The sequence below is a fragment of the Patagioenas fasciata genome, chromosome 6, assembly GCF_037038585.1.
Source record: "Patagioenas fasciata isolate bPatFas1 chromosome 6, bPatFas1.hap1, whole genome shotgun sequence".
NCBI lineage: Eukaryota > Metazoa > Chordata > Aves > Columbiformes > Columbidae > Patagioenas > Patagioenas fasciata.
In genome coordinates, this window is record NC_092525.1 from 24036795 (window position 1) to 24052167 (window position 15373).

Sequence of the window (15373 nt, forward strand, 5' to 3'; positions counted from 1 at the left end):
GAAGATGTTAGCGTAGCGAGCAGTTAATTATCCGGGCTGTCTGGGGCACAGGAAGGGGAGGAGCGGTAGGGAATGGTTCAGCGCCGGCAGATTTCCTCAGTCAGCACATTCCCTTCCTCAGTCCCAGAGCGTTTCTGTGTTCCACTTAGTATTTGCAGACCTCCATCTGGAGTACCAAGCAGCTGTCAGTGGAGCTTTTCATGCAAAAAAAATTGAAGAACTAGCAAGGCCACAAGAGCAGCTTTTGGTAGCGCATGGTTGGCTGGGCCCAGATGCCTGGGTAGGGGGAGGAAACCCTGGGAGATCAGCAGGAACATCCATCAAAGGGAGCAAAGGAGGACATGGACGGGAGGATGGCAAGGAGGGACAAGGCTAATGGCTTTTATGTGTAGTTCTTATTTGGTTAAATTTTGTATTAAAATTGCTGCTGATGGAATTGCTGTGGTATTAGCAGGTAGTTTTAGGTTATTAGAAAGCACGGATCTGCTGTAAACAATAGGAAGTAACATCTTAATGTTTGTGTTCTCTTTTTGCTCATGTGTTTTACTGTACTTGTTTATTTGTCACTCATTTATCAATACTCCTCGCAGGAGATCTGAGGCTGCCTGCTCCCTGTATGTGCCTGTGGAGGCTGCAGTGGAGATCCAGGTGACTGTTCCTGGGGCACGGTGTCTTCTCTGTTCTTGGAGGGAGGAGAGAAGCTGTCTCCATGTGCATGGTTTCTCCTCTTAACAGCACGATCTAACATTTGCATTAGACCTGAAGCCTCTTGGTAGCCTGGTTTAAGGCTGGCACGCACGTGGAAAGTTACTGCGGATAAGCAGGGCTGGGAGATTTTTGAAAGAATCTTGCTGGCTTCTGAGAACTCAGGCAAGTTGATCAGACTTGAATAGTCAATGTTAAGCTTGCAGCATACAAAGAGATGAAAACGATAAGTATTTATTCTTGGTTTGCAGATGTAACTTGCTGTGCAGATTGCTGAATGAGTGCTGAACTGTGAGGGAGACAGAGAGACTGTATGTACCAGTTGCTAAATCAGCAAACCGATTTCAGACACACACAAAAACTGTAACTGAAAATAAATTACCCAGCCTGACATTTTTCATGGACCTTATATATTCCAAAAGACTCCAGCTCCTTAGGGAAGAGGGAAACATTAAAAACTTAAGTGCTGTCTCCTGTTTTTTATGCAGAACTCTGGGGTGTGAAGTAAGCATGGGTGAAAGTTCTTCTTGCTTCCCGAAAGATGCTGTTTTCCCATCCTTGACAAAATGCAGAATGTTTGCTCAGGTGACAGGATCAGTTAAAGTATAATCAATAACCACTGTTAATATTTTACTTGCATTATTTGCCAAGATGTTGGATACCGACCAAGGCAATGAAACATGTAGTAAATGCAGCTCAAGAATTATATTCCAATAAATTTTAGATGAGCTTTATTTAACAATAAACTGTAAAAAAACTCATTCCCATGAACGTGTTTTGTAGCCACTGTAAATGTTTTAGTGCATTTTTAAGAAATAAGTGTAGTACTTTACGTTCTCAGGGTTCAAACACACCGTAAAACATAGATGAAGACTGGGGATGCCTGCAGGGCTCAGATGTGCAAGGTGTATCAGATCGCAGGTCCCAGCACCGCCTTTGTCTTTTGAATGTGAAAGGCTTGGGGCTGACGGGGATTTGAGGTACCTGTGACCACCAGATTGCTGCATTTCTGGAGTCGAGGCTGAGCTGCTGCACCAACGTCATCCTCCACAAGGGTAGTGCCCTGGGGACATTGTGAATTCTGGCTGACAGGGGCTGTATTAAACACCACAGCCAGTGGCTGTATATTAGAGCAGCTCTACCCAAAACACTATCAGTGTGTTTTTACTGAACCTTTCAGAGCGGGTTTTGGGGACAGTATCTTCCAGGAGGTTATCTGACTTGCGTTTTAGCTCCGGGCAGATGTCAGGATCATTCCTCCTCTGTCAGCAGGAGTTACAAGTGTTGTGTATTTTGTGGCGCTGCTTGGTTTTTAGGTGAGTTTACAGAGGTGCTTTGGGGAAGAAACCTGTTGCATTCTTGCATTCAGAGCTTAAGTTTAAGTTTCCTTTTTTTTCTTAAAACCTTGGCCTTGTTCTCTCACCTGTCTATCCTGAAATCAAGGGTACTTGATCATAAGAGAAAAAAGTATCTAACTCATTTCTGTGTCTTTATCCCTTGTGCTTGTAGAAGAGCTGTCATAAAAGTGAATCTGTCTTTTAATATTGTCACATGTCTTCTTCCCAGCCAGAAATGCATCTAAATAAAGCTTTGGTACACTTCTGAGCTCAGAATGTTTAACTCATCTTATCAGCTCTCTCAGAACCGTAAGAGAGCTGTTTGATTTTTCCCTTTGCAGGTTAGCTGTAGGATCCGGCCTTTGCTGCACAAGTCAGGGTGGCCGTTCATGCAGCTTCGTGTCCACCTGCAGCTGATACCCACCACCCAAACTGCCAGCTAACATGAGAAACTCCTGAATGTGGTTTATATAAACATTCCTTTCTTTGGCTGTATATACTGGGACTACATTGCTGTGTTTTGTTTCACATCCTCTTCTCCCAAAGCAGGATAATATAATATAGAGAGGTACAAGTCACAAGCAGCACTCTGTTTCTGAAGTGGCTACTTTCATGTTGTGCAGTGACAAAGCTCTGCTTAAAACAAAGTGGGTCCCTCCAAGCCTCTCCAAGTCACTTAGATCTCAGATGATATCTTCTGTCATCAGTGTTTGTCTCTGCTGCCCAAGATAAAAGTTTGGAAGAACAAATTGAAAAATAACTGAGTGATTTATTATATGAAGCAATTCTTGTCTGTTGCCTTCTTTTGTAATTTGTAGTTGTCAGGGTCTCTTTCAAAGCAGCGCTGCAGCCTTTTTGCAAGTGTCTAAATTACTTACAGCGGCATACTTTAGTTTTCATTTCATATATTTGCCTATTACTGCATTAGTTTGTGTGTCTTCTAATTGAATTCAAGGTTTTGAAAAGTCTAGAGATAAAACTGTAGTTAAAAAGAAGTACATTATGAAAGGCCAGGCTGTTAGAATTGAGTTTTTGTTATTACTGTAAAATGCTGAAGATTTATAATTTGGAAGGAAATAGGTGTTTATCTCTTATTCCCTGTGGTGTGCATTCAGAAGTGTGTGGCATATGGGACTTCCACATGTCGAACCTGTGGTGGATTGTAAAGAATGTGCCAGTTTTGTGCTCCTGCCTGGACCTGTCCCACCTTCCCGAGAGCAGCAGGACTGTAGCAGGTGGTGGGCTTGCGAATCTTCTTGGGAAGTAGCTGAGGAGGTTTAGATGAGCTCCTGGCTCCAGAGCACAGTGATTCTGGCTGTCTTCTTGTGTGTCTCTGCTGATGCTTCACCTCTGCTTTTCTTGTGCCGGCATCCTCTTGACCTGAACAGAGGTGATGCAGAAATTGTTGATTTGTTTGAAGACCATTTATTATTCTAAGATTTCTCCCTGACTGGTTCTGAGTTGCTGCAAGATCTCCTTTGGCGATCCAACCTGAGGCTGCCCTCGGAGCAGCTGCCTCCCTGTGCATCTGTGGCCAGGCTGGGTCCAGCGCAGAGGGTGACAGGAGAGGTCCCGGCTGAAGCCCCGACTTGTGGCAGCTCTGCCTGCCCGTCCTTGGGCTCACTGCGCAGCACTCGCAGGGTTCATTTGCTTTTGGGCCTAAGAGGATTAATTTCTCCTTTGCTTTGCCTGTGTGATCTGTATTTCTAGGCTCAGCAAACAGGCAGTGCTCTTATCAGTTGTTGTTTTTGTGTTTTGTATTGGTTTTTGGAGGTATATTTTGCATTTTTCTGGTAAAAATCCTGAAAAATCTTAATGTTGTTCTCTTCCTGTTTCCTTAATCCTGTATCCTTTATCTTAAGCTAAACTGACTCTTCAGACTCCTATCAATGTGGTACTTAGATGCATAAGTCTAAACACAGATCCATTTGATTACCTTAAAAAAAAAAGCAGAAAACCCTCAAACAAAGCAAAGCAAACCAACAAAAATATGGTACCCATTCAGACAAGATCAGGTCACTCCTGTGTATGAAGTTCTCTCATTCAAATGCTTTAATTAACTTTTAACCTCCTGTTACTGTGCTCCCTCACCATCTTAAAGCTTTCCATTGAAGAGCAGTGTGGATGCCCTTCTCAAGGCTGATGAAGTGCTCTGCAGTATTCAATGTATAATAAAAGGAAGCACAAAGCAGCAGTGCCCTGCCAGACCCTGGTAGTTGTTCTGGGTGGATGCAGCTGCATGCGTTCCTGATATTAATAACTGTATTTTTAGTTTCTCCTCAGAGGACTCCTCCCTCAGTTAGAAGATGGCCTTCTATTCCTGGATAAAATAAGTACGTGTCCTCTGTGTGGCTTCCCTGTGAATTGATTTTGGACTGACAATAGGTGGGCCTGGTAGCTAGCATTTGAATAGCGAATGTCTTGCTTAAAATGCATAAGATGGAGATGCATACATTCCTCTCTAATTGCAGGAAATTGCAAATTTGGGCAAAATTTGGAATGCAGCTGCTTGTATAATTACATCTTCTGTCAGTTGCTGTAGCTCAGCTTTACCACCCTTCTAAAATGTCTTCATAGTTTATGGCACACATAATGCCCCCATTAATATTACTTTGGGATCACCCCTTTCGTTTATTTGCCACCAATTCCAAAGGTCTAAGATTTTTTCCTTGTGCTGAACCAAGGATGAGTGTTAGAAATTAGTAATTGAGGTGAAATTTTGCTTTATCAGTTAAAATTATTGTTAAGCGCAAATAAATTATTTTTTTTTTAGTAAGAAATAGCCGTGCATGGACCTCAAATGAGTTTGATCTGCCTACAGCATCAGGCTTTGGATACGTGCAAACCTTTCCCTTTCATGTCCTTATGAAATACAAGGTATTAGGTTATGGAAAAGTTGTTTGGTTATTGGCAACCAAGTTTTGCTATCTGCTACTGGTCATTAAATGGCAGATAAGAGTAAGATACAGATCACAATTCAGAGCTTAATGAAATGTGTTGGCCCCACCCATAACCACCATCACAATTGGGAAATGGTTGAAAGGCTGGAAAGCATTACAGGAGGGGTAATAAAGAAAGGAGTTGATCTGTCTTTTTAAGAGGTGAGAAAAGTGTAATGTAACCAAGGCAAAGTTATAGCTAGATCATGTTTTACCACTCCTTAGACAGAAGTGGAGTTTTGAGGGTATAAGACTTCAGATGAAATATGGTATAAGACAACCTGGTAGCTGAGGTGGAACTCACTGAAAAAGGGGCATATATTTAGCCATAAATGTATTTCACTGCTGAGATAACACAGTGATAGGGGAGTTTCTTGACATGCTGGAGACTGTGTTCCAAAAACCAAAAGTATATGTTTCTAGAAGAGACCCCGTAGCTTACCAAAATGTAGTAGAACATTGCAGAAATTACTAGATGAGGTACTGTACGCTGTACTTTGCAGTAGGTTAGACTAATCAAACAGTTTATTATGACTTTAAATCTGTAAGTGCATAAGCATTGGTATTAAATGGGCTATTTCAGAAGAACATCAAGTCTCTTTGTGTACAGTCGAGGATCTCACAAGAAGAAAGAAACCTCATTTACAAAGGACAGTGTGGGAAATGTTCAGCTATTAAAATAGAAAATGATGGTTTCCAGCGTTTTTAACTGGTTACTCTTCAGTGTGTAGAAATTGCTACAGAAAATTAAAAACCTTGAAAGCTTACAGCAAAGAAGCTTGATTCAATGAGACAAGTGTTACAGAGCTTCAGTATTATCTCTGTAAGTTTCTTAGAGATTTGAAACTACATTTGGGCAAGTTACTGTAAGACATGAATTTGAAATTAGAGTAAGGTTCTCTTTTATAGTAAAACACCTGCTTACTCGGTGTTGTAGTGTTTCCAGAACAGGTGATTGCAGATATTGCTTTTGCTTTAACTTGGGTTTTTTTGTATAAGCAGAAAATATCTTTAGATGTTTCTCTGAAGGTTGGGGGGGTCTGATTTTCTTGGAAGTCACTGTTCAGCAAATGTTTGAGCTTCATAGGCCTTGCACAGTCCTGTCCCCCCTGCTCTGAATTTTTTCGCCAAAGCGGGAGCTGCAGGATTTGATTTTCCATCACTTACGGATTCTTGGCATCCCTTGAAATGGTGCCTTTCTCTGCTGCTCTGAGGCTGAATGGGTCGTTGTTTATAGCTGGGAAAGGAAAGCATTTGTTGTACGCTTAACGGTGATTGTTCAAAAAAAAAGGGGACAAACATTTTTGTTAAAGGAAACTGGCCTCCTAGCCAAATTATTGTTTGTTTATTGTTAAAGCAGTGTAAAGCCCCTACCCTACTTATGCATGAAAATGGCTTTATTTTTATGCCTTTGGACAGTTCTTGCTGTCTCTAATGATGCTCGAGGCAAACTCCTTGGGCATCTTCTTTCAGAGGCAGACCTTGGTGCATGATTTTCAGCGCAGCTCTGTGTGCAGCAAGGTGCAGAAAGCGGATTGTACAGCCAGGGGATTCTTGTATAGAAACACAAAGAGGTTTTGGGTGGGAATTGTCGAATCCCTGTGACTATTTTTATTGCGTTCCACTTCTATTTAATACTTACAGATCTTTCTACTATGCTTATAGTGGACTCTGCTCTTCCCTCTTCTATGTTATCAACACTTTTGCTTATTATTTCCTTTTGCTCTCTTTCCTTTTGTACTGGGTGCTCGTTTTTTTCAGTGCTGACAAGGAGGGCTTTCTGAAAAGAAGTCTGAAAATCCTTCTCTATCCTGTTTTCTGTATCCCAGATAGACTGTCAGCTGGGATTGCAGTTCTGCAAGGTTTTTTTCAGGGGGTGGAAGGGGATGGTGGTAGAAGAAACACTAAATATAAGCTGTAAGACAGCAAAAAGTATAAATACTGAAAATTTGTAAAGTGTTATTCAGGCTTGTGCTAATTAAAGGCAGGTGTTGGCAAGGTTCAGTCCTTGGACTGATCTGGAGTCCAGTCTGGAAACTGAAAGCTCCTAAACTAGCCTTAATTTGCAATGCCTGGTTTCCAGCGCTCGGCTGTCAGGATTTCCGTGCGGCATCCTTGCTGGCGGTCTTGGAGCGATGCCAATACCTCTGTGCTTATCCCACTTTCATATTTTCCTTATAGAACTTTGTAACTGGCGTTTGTCTGTTGAATGATGGTCTGCTCAGTGTAGATGGGAAACTGAGGGCTCTGGGCAGCTCCTCAACCTGAGGAAGCCTCTTGGTGTCTGTGTTTGGGATATTTTGATGTGCTGGGACTGTTCGGGGCCGGGCAGGGCTGTGCACCAGCTGGCCTGGCACGTCTTTTCTGTTTCTGTAGTCTGACCCATCATTAATCATATATTTCCAAGCATGTAGTATTTAACTTTTCAACTCCCCAGGTACAGGGGACCATCTTAGACGTGCTAGGTTCAAAACAAAGCTTGGAAATGAGCTTCCTTAAGGAATAAAAAATTCTGCAAGTCAAATGGTGTTTGGTGTTTTCAGAGAAACTATGAAAAGTGTTTGGTGATTATGCCCTGATAGCAAATGCGGTATGACTTGGTGGCTTGGATATTGCATCCATTAATATTTCCTCATTTCCTTTCACTCCTCAATGCAAAAAGACAAGATCTGAGATTTTTCTGTTTGCTCCTTTAGACTCGGAGCACAAAGGAGCAGGTTGCACTGTGTTTTCCATTGCGGTTTGTAGTACCTGAACAGAATGGCAAGAATAATTAATATTTCATGCCATATGCATAGGGAGCCTTATCCCTATTCATAAGAGAAATACAAGAGAGAATGAGTGGACAGGTAGGACTAGAGGCAGAAAATGTACAATTTCTAGGCTTGTGCAGTTTGTTTTTCTGAACAACACTGTTATTATAGCCATTTCGGCAAAACTCCTTGAATGATTTGAAGAGATTGTGATTTAAAAATAATGGCACGATTCTGGTCTTTATCATCCACTTCAAAAGGAGCACCAACAATTTGCTTTGCTGCTCCCTCCTCAAAGCCGGCAACAATGTGATCACAAAATGGAAATGTTCCTGTGCCTCTCCCCACTCCTGTCCTCAAAACAGGTGTTTGGAGCTTTAATTGCTGTTGCATTTTAAAGCTCATCTCTATCCAGTTAGTGTCTTCCTTCAAGTGTGTAACTTAGAGGCAGAGTGTTCCTTTGCTTTCCGAGGCTGTCGGGTTGCCACGTGAAGTTTTAACAAGCTGAAGTGTTGACTTCCAGCATTTGGAAGATTGTCACTTTCATTAGGTCGTTACTGGAAGTTATTTAAATGATGGGACGTGGTTATCTGAATCCCTTAGCATCTCTTTGGGATGTCTTGCATGTTGGTAAAATTCTCTCCAAATAAGTTCACATCCAGCTTGCTGCCTAGCAGAAAAAGAACCATTTTGTGCATCGTTTTTACTGCACTTCTCATTAGCGAGCTGTTAAAAATAGGAGACAGATCAGCTTCTTGGGGATGTTTCTGAGACACAAAGCTCTGGGAAGCTCATTACCAGCAAGGTGCAGGCAAATGAAAGGGAGCTGAGCAACCCACAACGGTAATTGTGAAGGGCTGGAAGCTCTCCTCTTTGAGGAGACATCAAACAAGCTACATGTGTAGGTCATCTAAGCAGCTGGTAGAAGCAGACCTCCACAGGATGGGCGGCTGAAAGACTGGGACTGTCCACATGGCAAATTAGCACAGGTCCAGAGGAGCTGAATCTGGGTGTTACTGTTCTGGCCTCAAAACAGTGGAACGTGCTGGAAGGCAGCTTATTTAAACTGTGCGGCACATTACCTCTTCCATGATTTGCCTGCTGAACTCATTGCTATAAAATTTATTCAAAGCCAGAAAATTCCTGGGACTGAAAGCAGCTGAGATAACTGTCTGGATGAAAGGGACAGCCAGGGGCACGTTAGGGCAGAAGATATTTCAGAGAAGGTAGGGGTGAGGAAGCGCCACGGAATTAATCACGTGTGTTTGCAGGCTTGAGGTCTCTCCAGTGCCCAAGTTAATCCCCCATGGTGGGGATGGAGCCCAGGTACCTGCTCAGCCTGGTTTTGGGACGTGCCTCACCTCAGGCCCCTTTTCAGCTCTGCACTGGGCACACACTTCTCTGATTTATCTTGGCCATTCTCCTCAATCGGGCCTCAGCCTGAAGGTTTTTGGAAATGCAGCATCACTCATGGCACTGTCTCTGTGGAGATGGGAATTCCTTTTTATGCTTGATGGATGTCCTGCCTGACTTAATTCCTGTGCTGACTTAATGTCTGTCACTTCAGTCCCTTTTCAGTCTGTGGCCTGAGATGCAATACTGCTGTCTCCAACTACCCTAGCTCCTTGGCTTCTCCTTAGAACATGACAATTATTATAGTTGTCCCTTAGCTTTTAGTTTTTAATAGCTTTTGGAAGCACGGTGGCTCTGAGTGACTGCGCTGTTGTGAACAGCTACGGGGCCCATGCTCACCCCAGAGCGGGATCTCTGTCGGTTTGAAGATGCTTTCCTCAAAATGCGCCAGGTCCCCTTGGGATGAGGTTGGTTCTGCAGAAATGGAAACGATTACTATCATGTTGTATTTACTCGGAGCGGGTGTGCAGCAGTTGTCAGCCAGCGCTGCGCACCTAACTGGGAATTCAAATTCCAGCTGGTAGATTGAGACTGAAAGGCAGAGCTGTGGGAAGGAGACAGGCAGGCACAAAATGCTGAGGCTCCTAATCTTTTACAATATGTTTGTTTAATACAAAGTGGTCTGCTGAGATTGTTTTGCAGTGTAGAATAATCATTGTGTGCTGACTAATGGGAGACAGCAAGCTGTTAAAGAGCATCAATTAACCATACAGGAGGAGATATTGAGTATTTTCACAAGCGTTCAGGATGTGAAGAGTAAATAATATTACTTGAAGGGAACCCTCAGAGATTTTTAGCTGTTGAAACCTACAAACCGCAACGAGAGTATCTGTGGACATAAACATATACATTACAAGGAAGAACAGTGCAAAATAGAAGTGGAGGTAGCTTTCCAACTCCAGATTGAGCTGATACAAAATAAATAGTGCTTTCCTAAACTTGTTCTCTTATTTCATGTTCATTATCTTGAAAATTTCCCTTGGTAAATTTATCTAATGCTGTCCCAGGAAATATTGGTCCTCTTTACAGAGTGTAATGTGTGCAATGCCCTTCTGATACCGGGATGTCAGCATTTGTTATACTTCTGCTCCCCTGACTGCCTCACTGTAAGGCTGTTGTCCTCGTCCTTACACCTGCTCCTGTACAGTAATTCCTGTTCCTGCTGCTGTGAGTTAGAACTCAGTGCACTTAGTGCTGAGGGTAACGTGCTCATCCACCGTGTGCCTCGCATACTGGATAATAAAATTCTCCAGTTTTGGCTGGTGGATGTACAAAAACCTATGTTTCATTAGGAGCCCTTTTATATAGCATTTCTAGTATTCTGCCTGAGTTTAATGCAAAAAATAAATAGCGTTTTGTGGGCTCTGTTTGCTGAGTGATTTTGTTCTTTGTAAGTAACAGGAAATTTTTCCCATCCTGGATTCCAGTGTTAAATCCACTTTACACGAACATCATTTTCCATTTATTCATTGGCAGTGAGGAGACTAGATGACATTGAATTTATTTTTTCAGTTGTGTTTCTTCTAAAGTGGTGTTAGAGAATTAGACCTTAGATATTATTTTAGCCAACAGCAAGAGGTGTTCTTGGGGATTATGATAAAAAATGAACCCTTGATTCTTGGACAAGGGCAATGATAGACTTCTTGGCTTCAGCTCTCTGTTCAAATCCCTTAATCAACACAGGTCACCTTTAACAGATGCTTCTGCATCGATAAAGCCTTTAAGATGTTACAAAGAATTCGGAGAAATTTACTTCTTTTCTGATTTGATTTTTTTTACACACTTTTGAGTAGGAGAGTGGGAGAATAACACATCAGAAGACTAGGGAGAGGATTAATTACTTGGCTGACAACTCATGAAGATATTCTGATGAAAGCCTTGGGATGAGTGAGTGAAGCCCTGGTGAAGTTGGTGTCAGTGGGGAAGTGTAACTGTGATCCCCCATGCCTGCAGTGTTTGGCACTGTAAGGTAATGAAGTCTGATCCCCTGTATGTCATAAGCATCCAAATTTGTTTCAGTAGGGAAACCTCCCTACAGATCTATGGAAAAAATCATTTGCCTGCAGATCTGGCAGCTGGTTTGACCCTGAGCATTTGTAGCTTGGCAGTGGCAAAGGCGGGGGGAGCTTTGCTACGGTGGGACTCTTGTCCTCACAGCTGGTGCTGCTTTGAGCTCTGACTGATCTCTAGTGCTTCAGAGAGATGCTGAAATATCCTTGACTTTACAGGGAGCTTGTCAAAGCCCTAATGTGTGAGATACCAGTATCTTAATGTAGATCCGCAGATTTAAAGCCCCAAGGAGTTGTTCAGCTTCACCCGTGGCCAGGGAAGGGAGGGCCTGCTGAGTGGTTTCAAGGCCGGAAGGGGGTATCATTAGCACTGAGCTTGACCTGAGCTGAGCTTTGGCCAAAGGATTCATCCCTGGAGCTGCAATGAAGCATTTCATGGTTCATTATCCTCACAGTAGGAAACGATGTCTTACTCTGAAGCTGAATATCTAACTCAAATTTTCATCCATTTGATCTTCTTACGGCTTTGTCAGCGAAGTCTGGTCTCTCACCACTTCCTTTTTCACGTTCTTTTAGGATCTAAAATGAATTACATATCTGTCTCCATGAATGAAATTGTTTGAGCTCTCGAAGTTTCATACTATAAGGTTTGTTTTCCAGGCTGCGAGTCATTGGGTGACCTGTCTTTGAATCCCACTCCCTGTTTCCCTGTGTTTTTTTGAAGTGTGAACTCCAGAACTGTGCACGAGTTCAAGGAGAGCTCTGGGATTTGTACAGGTTGCAGAGGCAGCAGCGCTTTTCTGAAGCTTTGCTGCTTTTTGGCTGAGCTGATTTGGCAGCTTGTTGCCGTAGCAGAAACAGAAAATGCCATTGGATCAAAACCCATTTCCCCGAAGGCCTTAGCAGGGCACCTATTCCTATGGAGGTGTCCCCACTGGCAGCCACATTTTGAGATGAGTCACTGAATTCATGTTTAATCCACTAGTAAAATTGCCATGGCAGTTACCATCTTGCAAGTTCTTCAGATTAAATGGTTAGAGAACATTAAATCAAATGCTTTGGAGAAATCCCAGTATATACAATTGCTTTTATCATCCAGTCGGTGGTTCTGTCACAAGAAAAGCTTTTGTTTTATTGGGCCTGTCCTCAGTGGAAGCGGTCTTAGCCTCTGCTTCTTCATTTTTGCTCCATTATTTTCCTTTTTCTATTTGTTACCCCATAATGAGAACTGAGAATTAAGGAATTTCTAGCTTACAGTTGGCATCTCTACTTTTTAGCATTGCCAAGCACAGAAAGCATTTGCAAACTGAAATAATCCTGTTACTCGTGAGGAAATTAATCTGTTATGACAACGTGGTGGCTTAAAGCACAAGGGTGATGAAGGTCACTCTGCTGAGTGACACAGACTTTGTTTTACTCTGAAGTCAAGGCAGCCGCTCCTCATGAGAGGGGAGTGTGCAGAGCCCGCTTCTCTGTCAGCAGGGGAGGGGCTGGCAGACTGTGAATCTGCAAACAAACCAATACAGGCAGCTTCGTGGTCACTGAGGCTGCTACCTGACAGAAAGCACGTGTTAGCTTAATTCAGTTTTCACTGCCACGCACTTAGCCGATGCTCACAGTCGGCTCTCTTGTTTGGTACATCCTAGTCCAATCATGATGTTTTTTTCCCCTTTTGTGTTCTCTCTATAGGTGAAAACAAGAGAAGAACAACTACAGAAGGAGGGATTCCCTGCCACTGCTAGAAAGATACAGGAAAGTGTTGAACTCAAACTGCAAGATCTTACATACCTTTGTGCTCCAAGAAAAAATAGAGCGCACGGTTCATGCAGGCTGGTGTTGAGAAGCGAACATCCCGTCAGCAAAAGTGGCTGGGGTAGGTCTGTGTCCCAGGAGTCTGTTTCTGCTGCCAGCGCTGCTGAGGTGATCAGAGAGCTGCGGATGAGAGAGGCCAGCCTGGGGAGAGAGCTGAAGCAGCTGCGGGAGGAGTGCAGGCAGAGGCTGGATCAAATTGCAGAAGGGCTGGATGGAGTGATTTGCGTCAGCCCTTGAAGGGATAAAGCTGGACTGAGAAAAGCAAAAGGGTAGACTGACTTGATTGGAAGACACTGTGCAGCTCGGTGTGGGGGACTGCAAGGTGAGGAACCAAATGTAATGTCTAATTTTTAAGCCTGGGAATCATAACTTGTTACTGCTTTGCGACTTGCACTGGGGCCATAACCTTAGTGGTTCTCTCTGCAGCCCCTTTACTGCTAACCTTGCCAATTAAATTCCGCAGCAGGCCTTTGTGGCAGTGTGCATATGTCTCCCTTTTATCTTCTGGATTTCTAGTTGTTCTGCCAAGCACTGGGCTCTTTTACAGTGCTCAGCTGCTAGGCATGGCATACATTGAGGCTGCACGTTGAAGTACTAATTGCATTCAATATTTGCCAGGAAGTGGAAGAGTTCATTAGTCAGAAAAATCCAGGTATTGGAGAACATGCAAAGTACCGAGGCTTAGAGAGACTGGAAATGTTCAAGAAAGTGTACTGTTTTAATTCAGCTGGTTTGCATATTTGTGGCAGCTATAATGCAGTCACTATAAGGAAAAACAAATGCCTAATAATAAATAAAGCAGCACACTGATTTCATTTACCGGTGTGATGCACTTGAAGTAATTGGGTTCTCAAAGAGAACAAACTAGAAACCCATTCTGTCGAGTTATGAGTCACAATGAGATAACTTATGGATCTGCTATAGGACATTTCTGTAAAATAGAAATATGACCTTTACCTCCAATCTGGAGGAGTCTCCAAGCTCTGTCTCTGGAGACTTCTTCACCGGGAACATGCAAATATTTTTCACTTGGCATTCATTTCCTACCCTTTTCTGTTTTACTTTCACCAAGAAATATTTTGATATTCTAGTTGTACACGTTCAGGAATAAATAAATTGGAAAAAAAACAGTTTGCTTTTCGTTTGTGAATTACAATGAGCAATGGGTTTTCCTCTGTCTGGATTTCTGCCTGCTACCCCAGCTCGGTGGTGTTGCTGATTACCAGCTGCTCTTGGCTCACTGGGCACCAAACGTGGGGAACATTTCGGGACCTCTGTCTGGGCATCAGTGCCATCGCTGCTCTGCAGGGACACCCTGTGCAGGTGGGAGTGGGTGGATGAGGCTCAGGTCTCCTGGTTTCTGCTGCACCAAGAAAACTTCAGATGCTTCCAGCCCCTGCACATCTGCACCACTCATGTTGGTTCTCCTGCAGTTTTTGTGGAAGAGAATGGCAATGAAGACATCGGTGCAGAGCCCCACGGGGAGGGCTGATTGCCCTGGTTTCAGCCAGTTGAACGCAATGTTGCTCATAGGCCAGAGGTATAGAAACTCAGTTTAACATGGACCAAGTTTCGGGCAGCCTTTCCTCTGCGTGGACCTGGTGGCTTGTCCAAGGTAGGTGCAGGGTGCCAAGTACTGTGCTGCTTCAAGCTGGTACAACTTGGGGAGGGTGTTGGCTCTGTTGCTGAAATTCAACACCCAAGAGGATTTATTCAGACACAAGTACCACAGAAAATTAATCATGAATGGGAAAGAAACAGTATATCCTAGAGCTAACAAGAGTGGCAGCACCAGCCTGTCTCTCTGAGCATTTTATATCCTCCTTCAGCTTTTATACAAGGCAGTTTTATACTGCACTGCATTTAGGTGTAGAACTTTGCCATCAAAAGATCCTTTGTTCTCCTGGGATTTTCAGCAGGGTGGACAAATATACTTGAGCATGGTGAGAGCGCTCAGATTCAAGTGCGGGTCTAGCTCATGCCTTGCTGTGGATTATAAGGGCTGGCTTAATGCTGTATACCATGATGTATTATGCTGCTGTCCACTTAAATTGACAGCAGTCACTCATGGGGTGACTTATTTCCTGGATTCAGATATTTGTCACTGTGCAGTATGTAGTACCACATGCTTCAGTGTTCCTCCAAGCATCCCATTCCAGCAGAGACCAAACCGGCAGCACCTTTCCCCTGCTTGGCCCTGAGGAATTATTTTTCTCTCTGGTGGAACATAAGATGACGGTGCTCAGTATGTCTGTATATACGTGTGTGTGTGATGTATAGAAGTGCTGTCAGTGAACGGCAGGCAGCTGTGTTCATTGCACAAACCATGGTGCCGAGGGGGCTGTACGGGAAGCTGTCGGGAGAGCCAGTGGGCTGGAGCTGCTTGTTGCAGCGTGTCCCTGGAA

The 15373-nt window shown here is 43.4% G+C and overlaps 1 protein-coding gene across 2 annotated transcripts in view; it reads left to right on the top strand.

Moving 5' to 3' along the window:
* Positions 1-13205, top strand: part of TEDC1 (tubulin epsilon and delta complex 1) — a 66905-nt gene extending 53700 nt beyond the window's left edge. For both annotated transcript variants that reach the window (XM_065842808.2, XM_071810273.1), the window contains exon 8: positions 12846-13205. In XM_065842808.2, the coding sequence (XP_065698880.2) occupies positions 12846-13205 (360 nt within the window). The remainder of the gene's footprint in view (positions 1-12845) is intronic.
* Positions 13206-15373: the final 2168 nt, after the last annotated feature.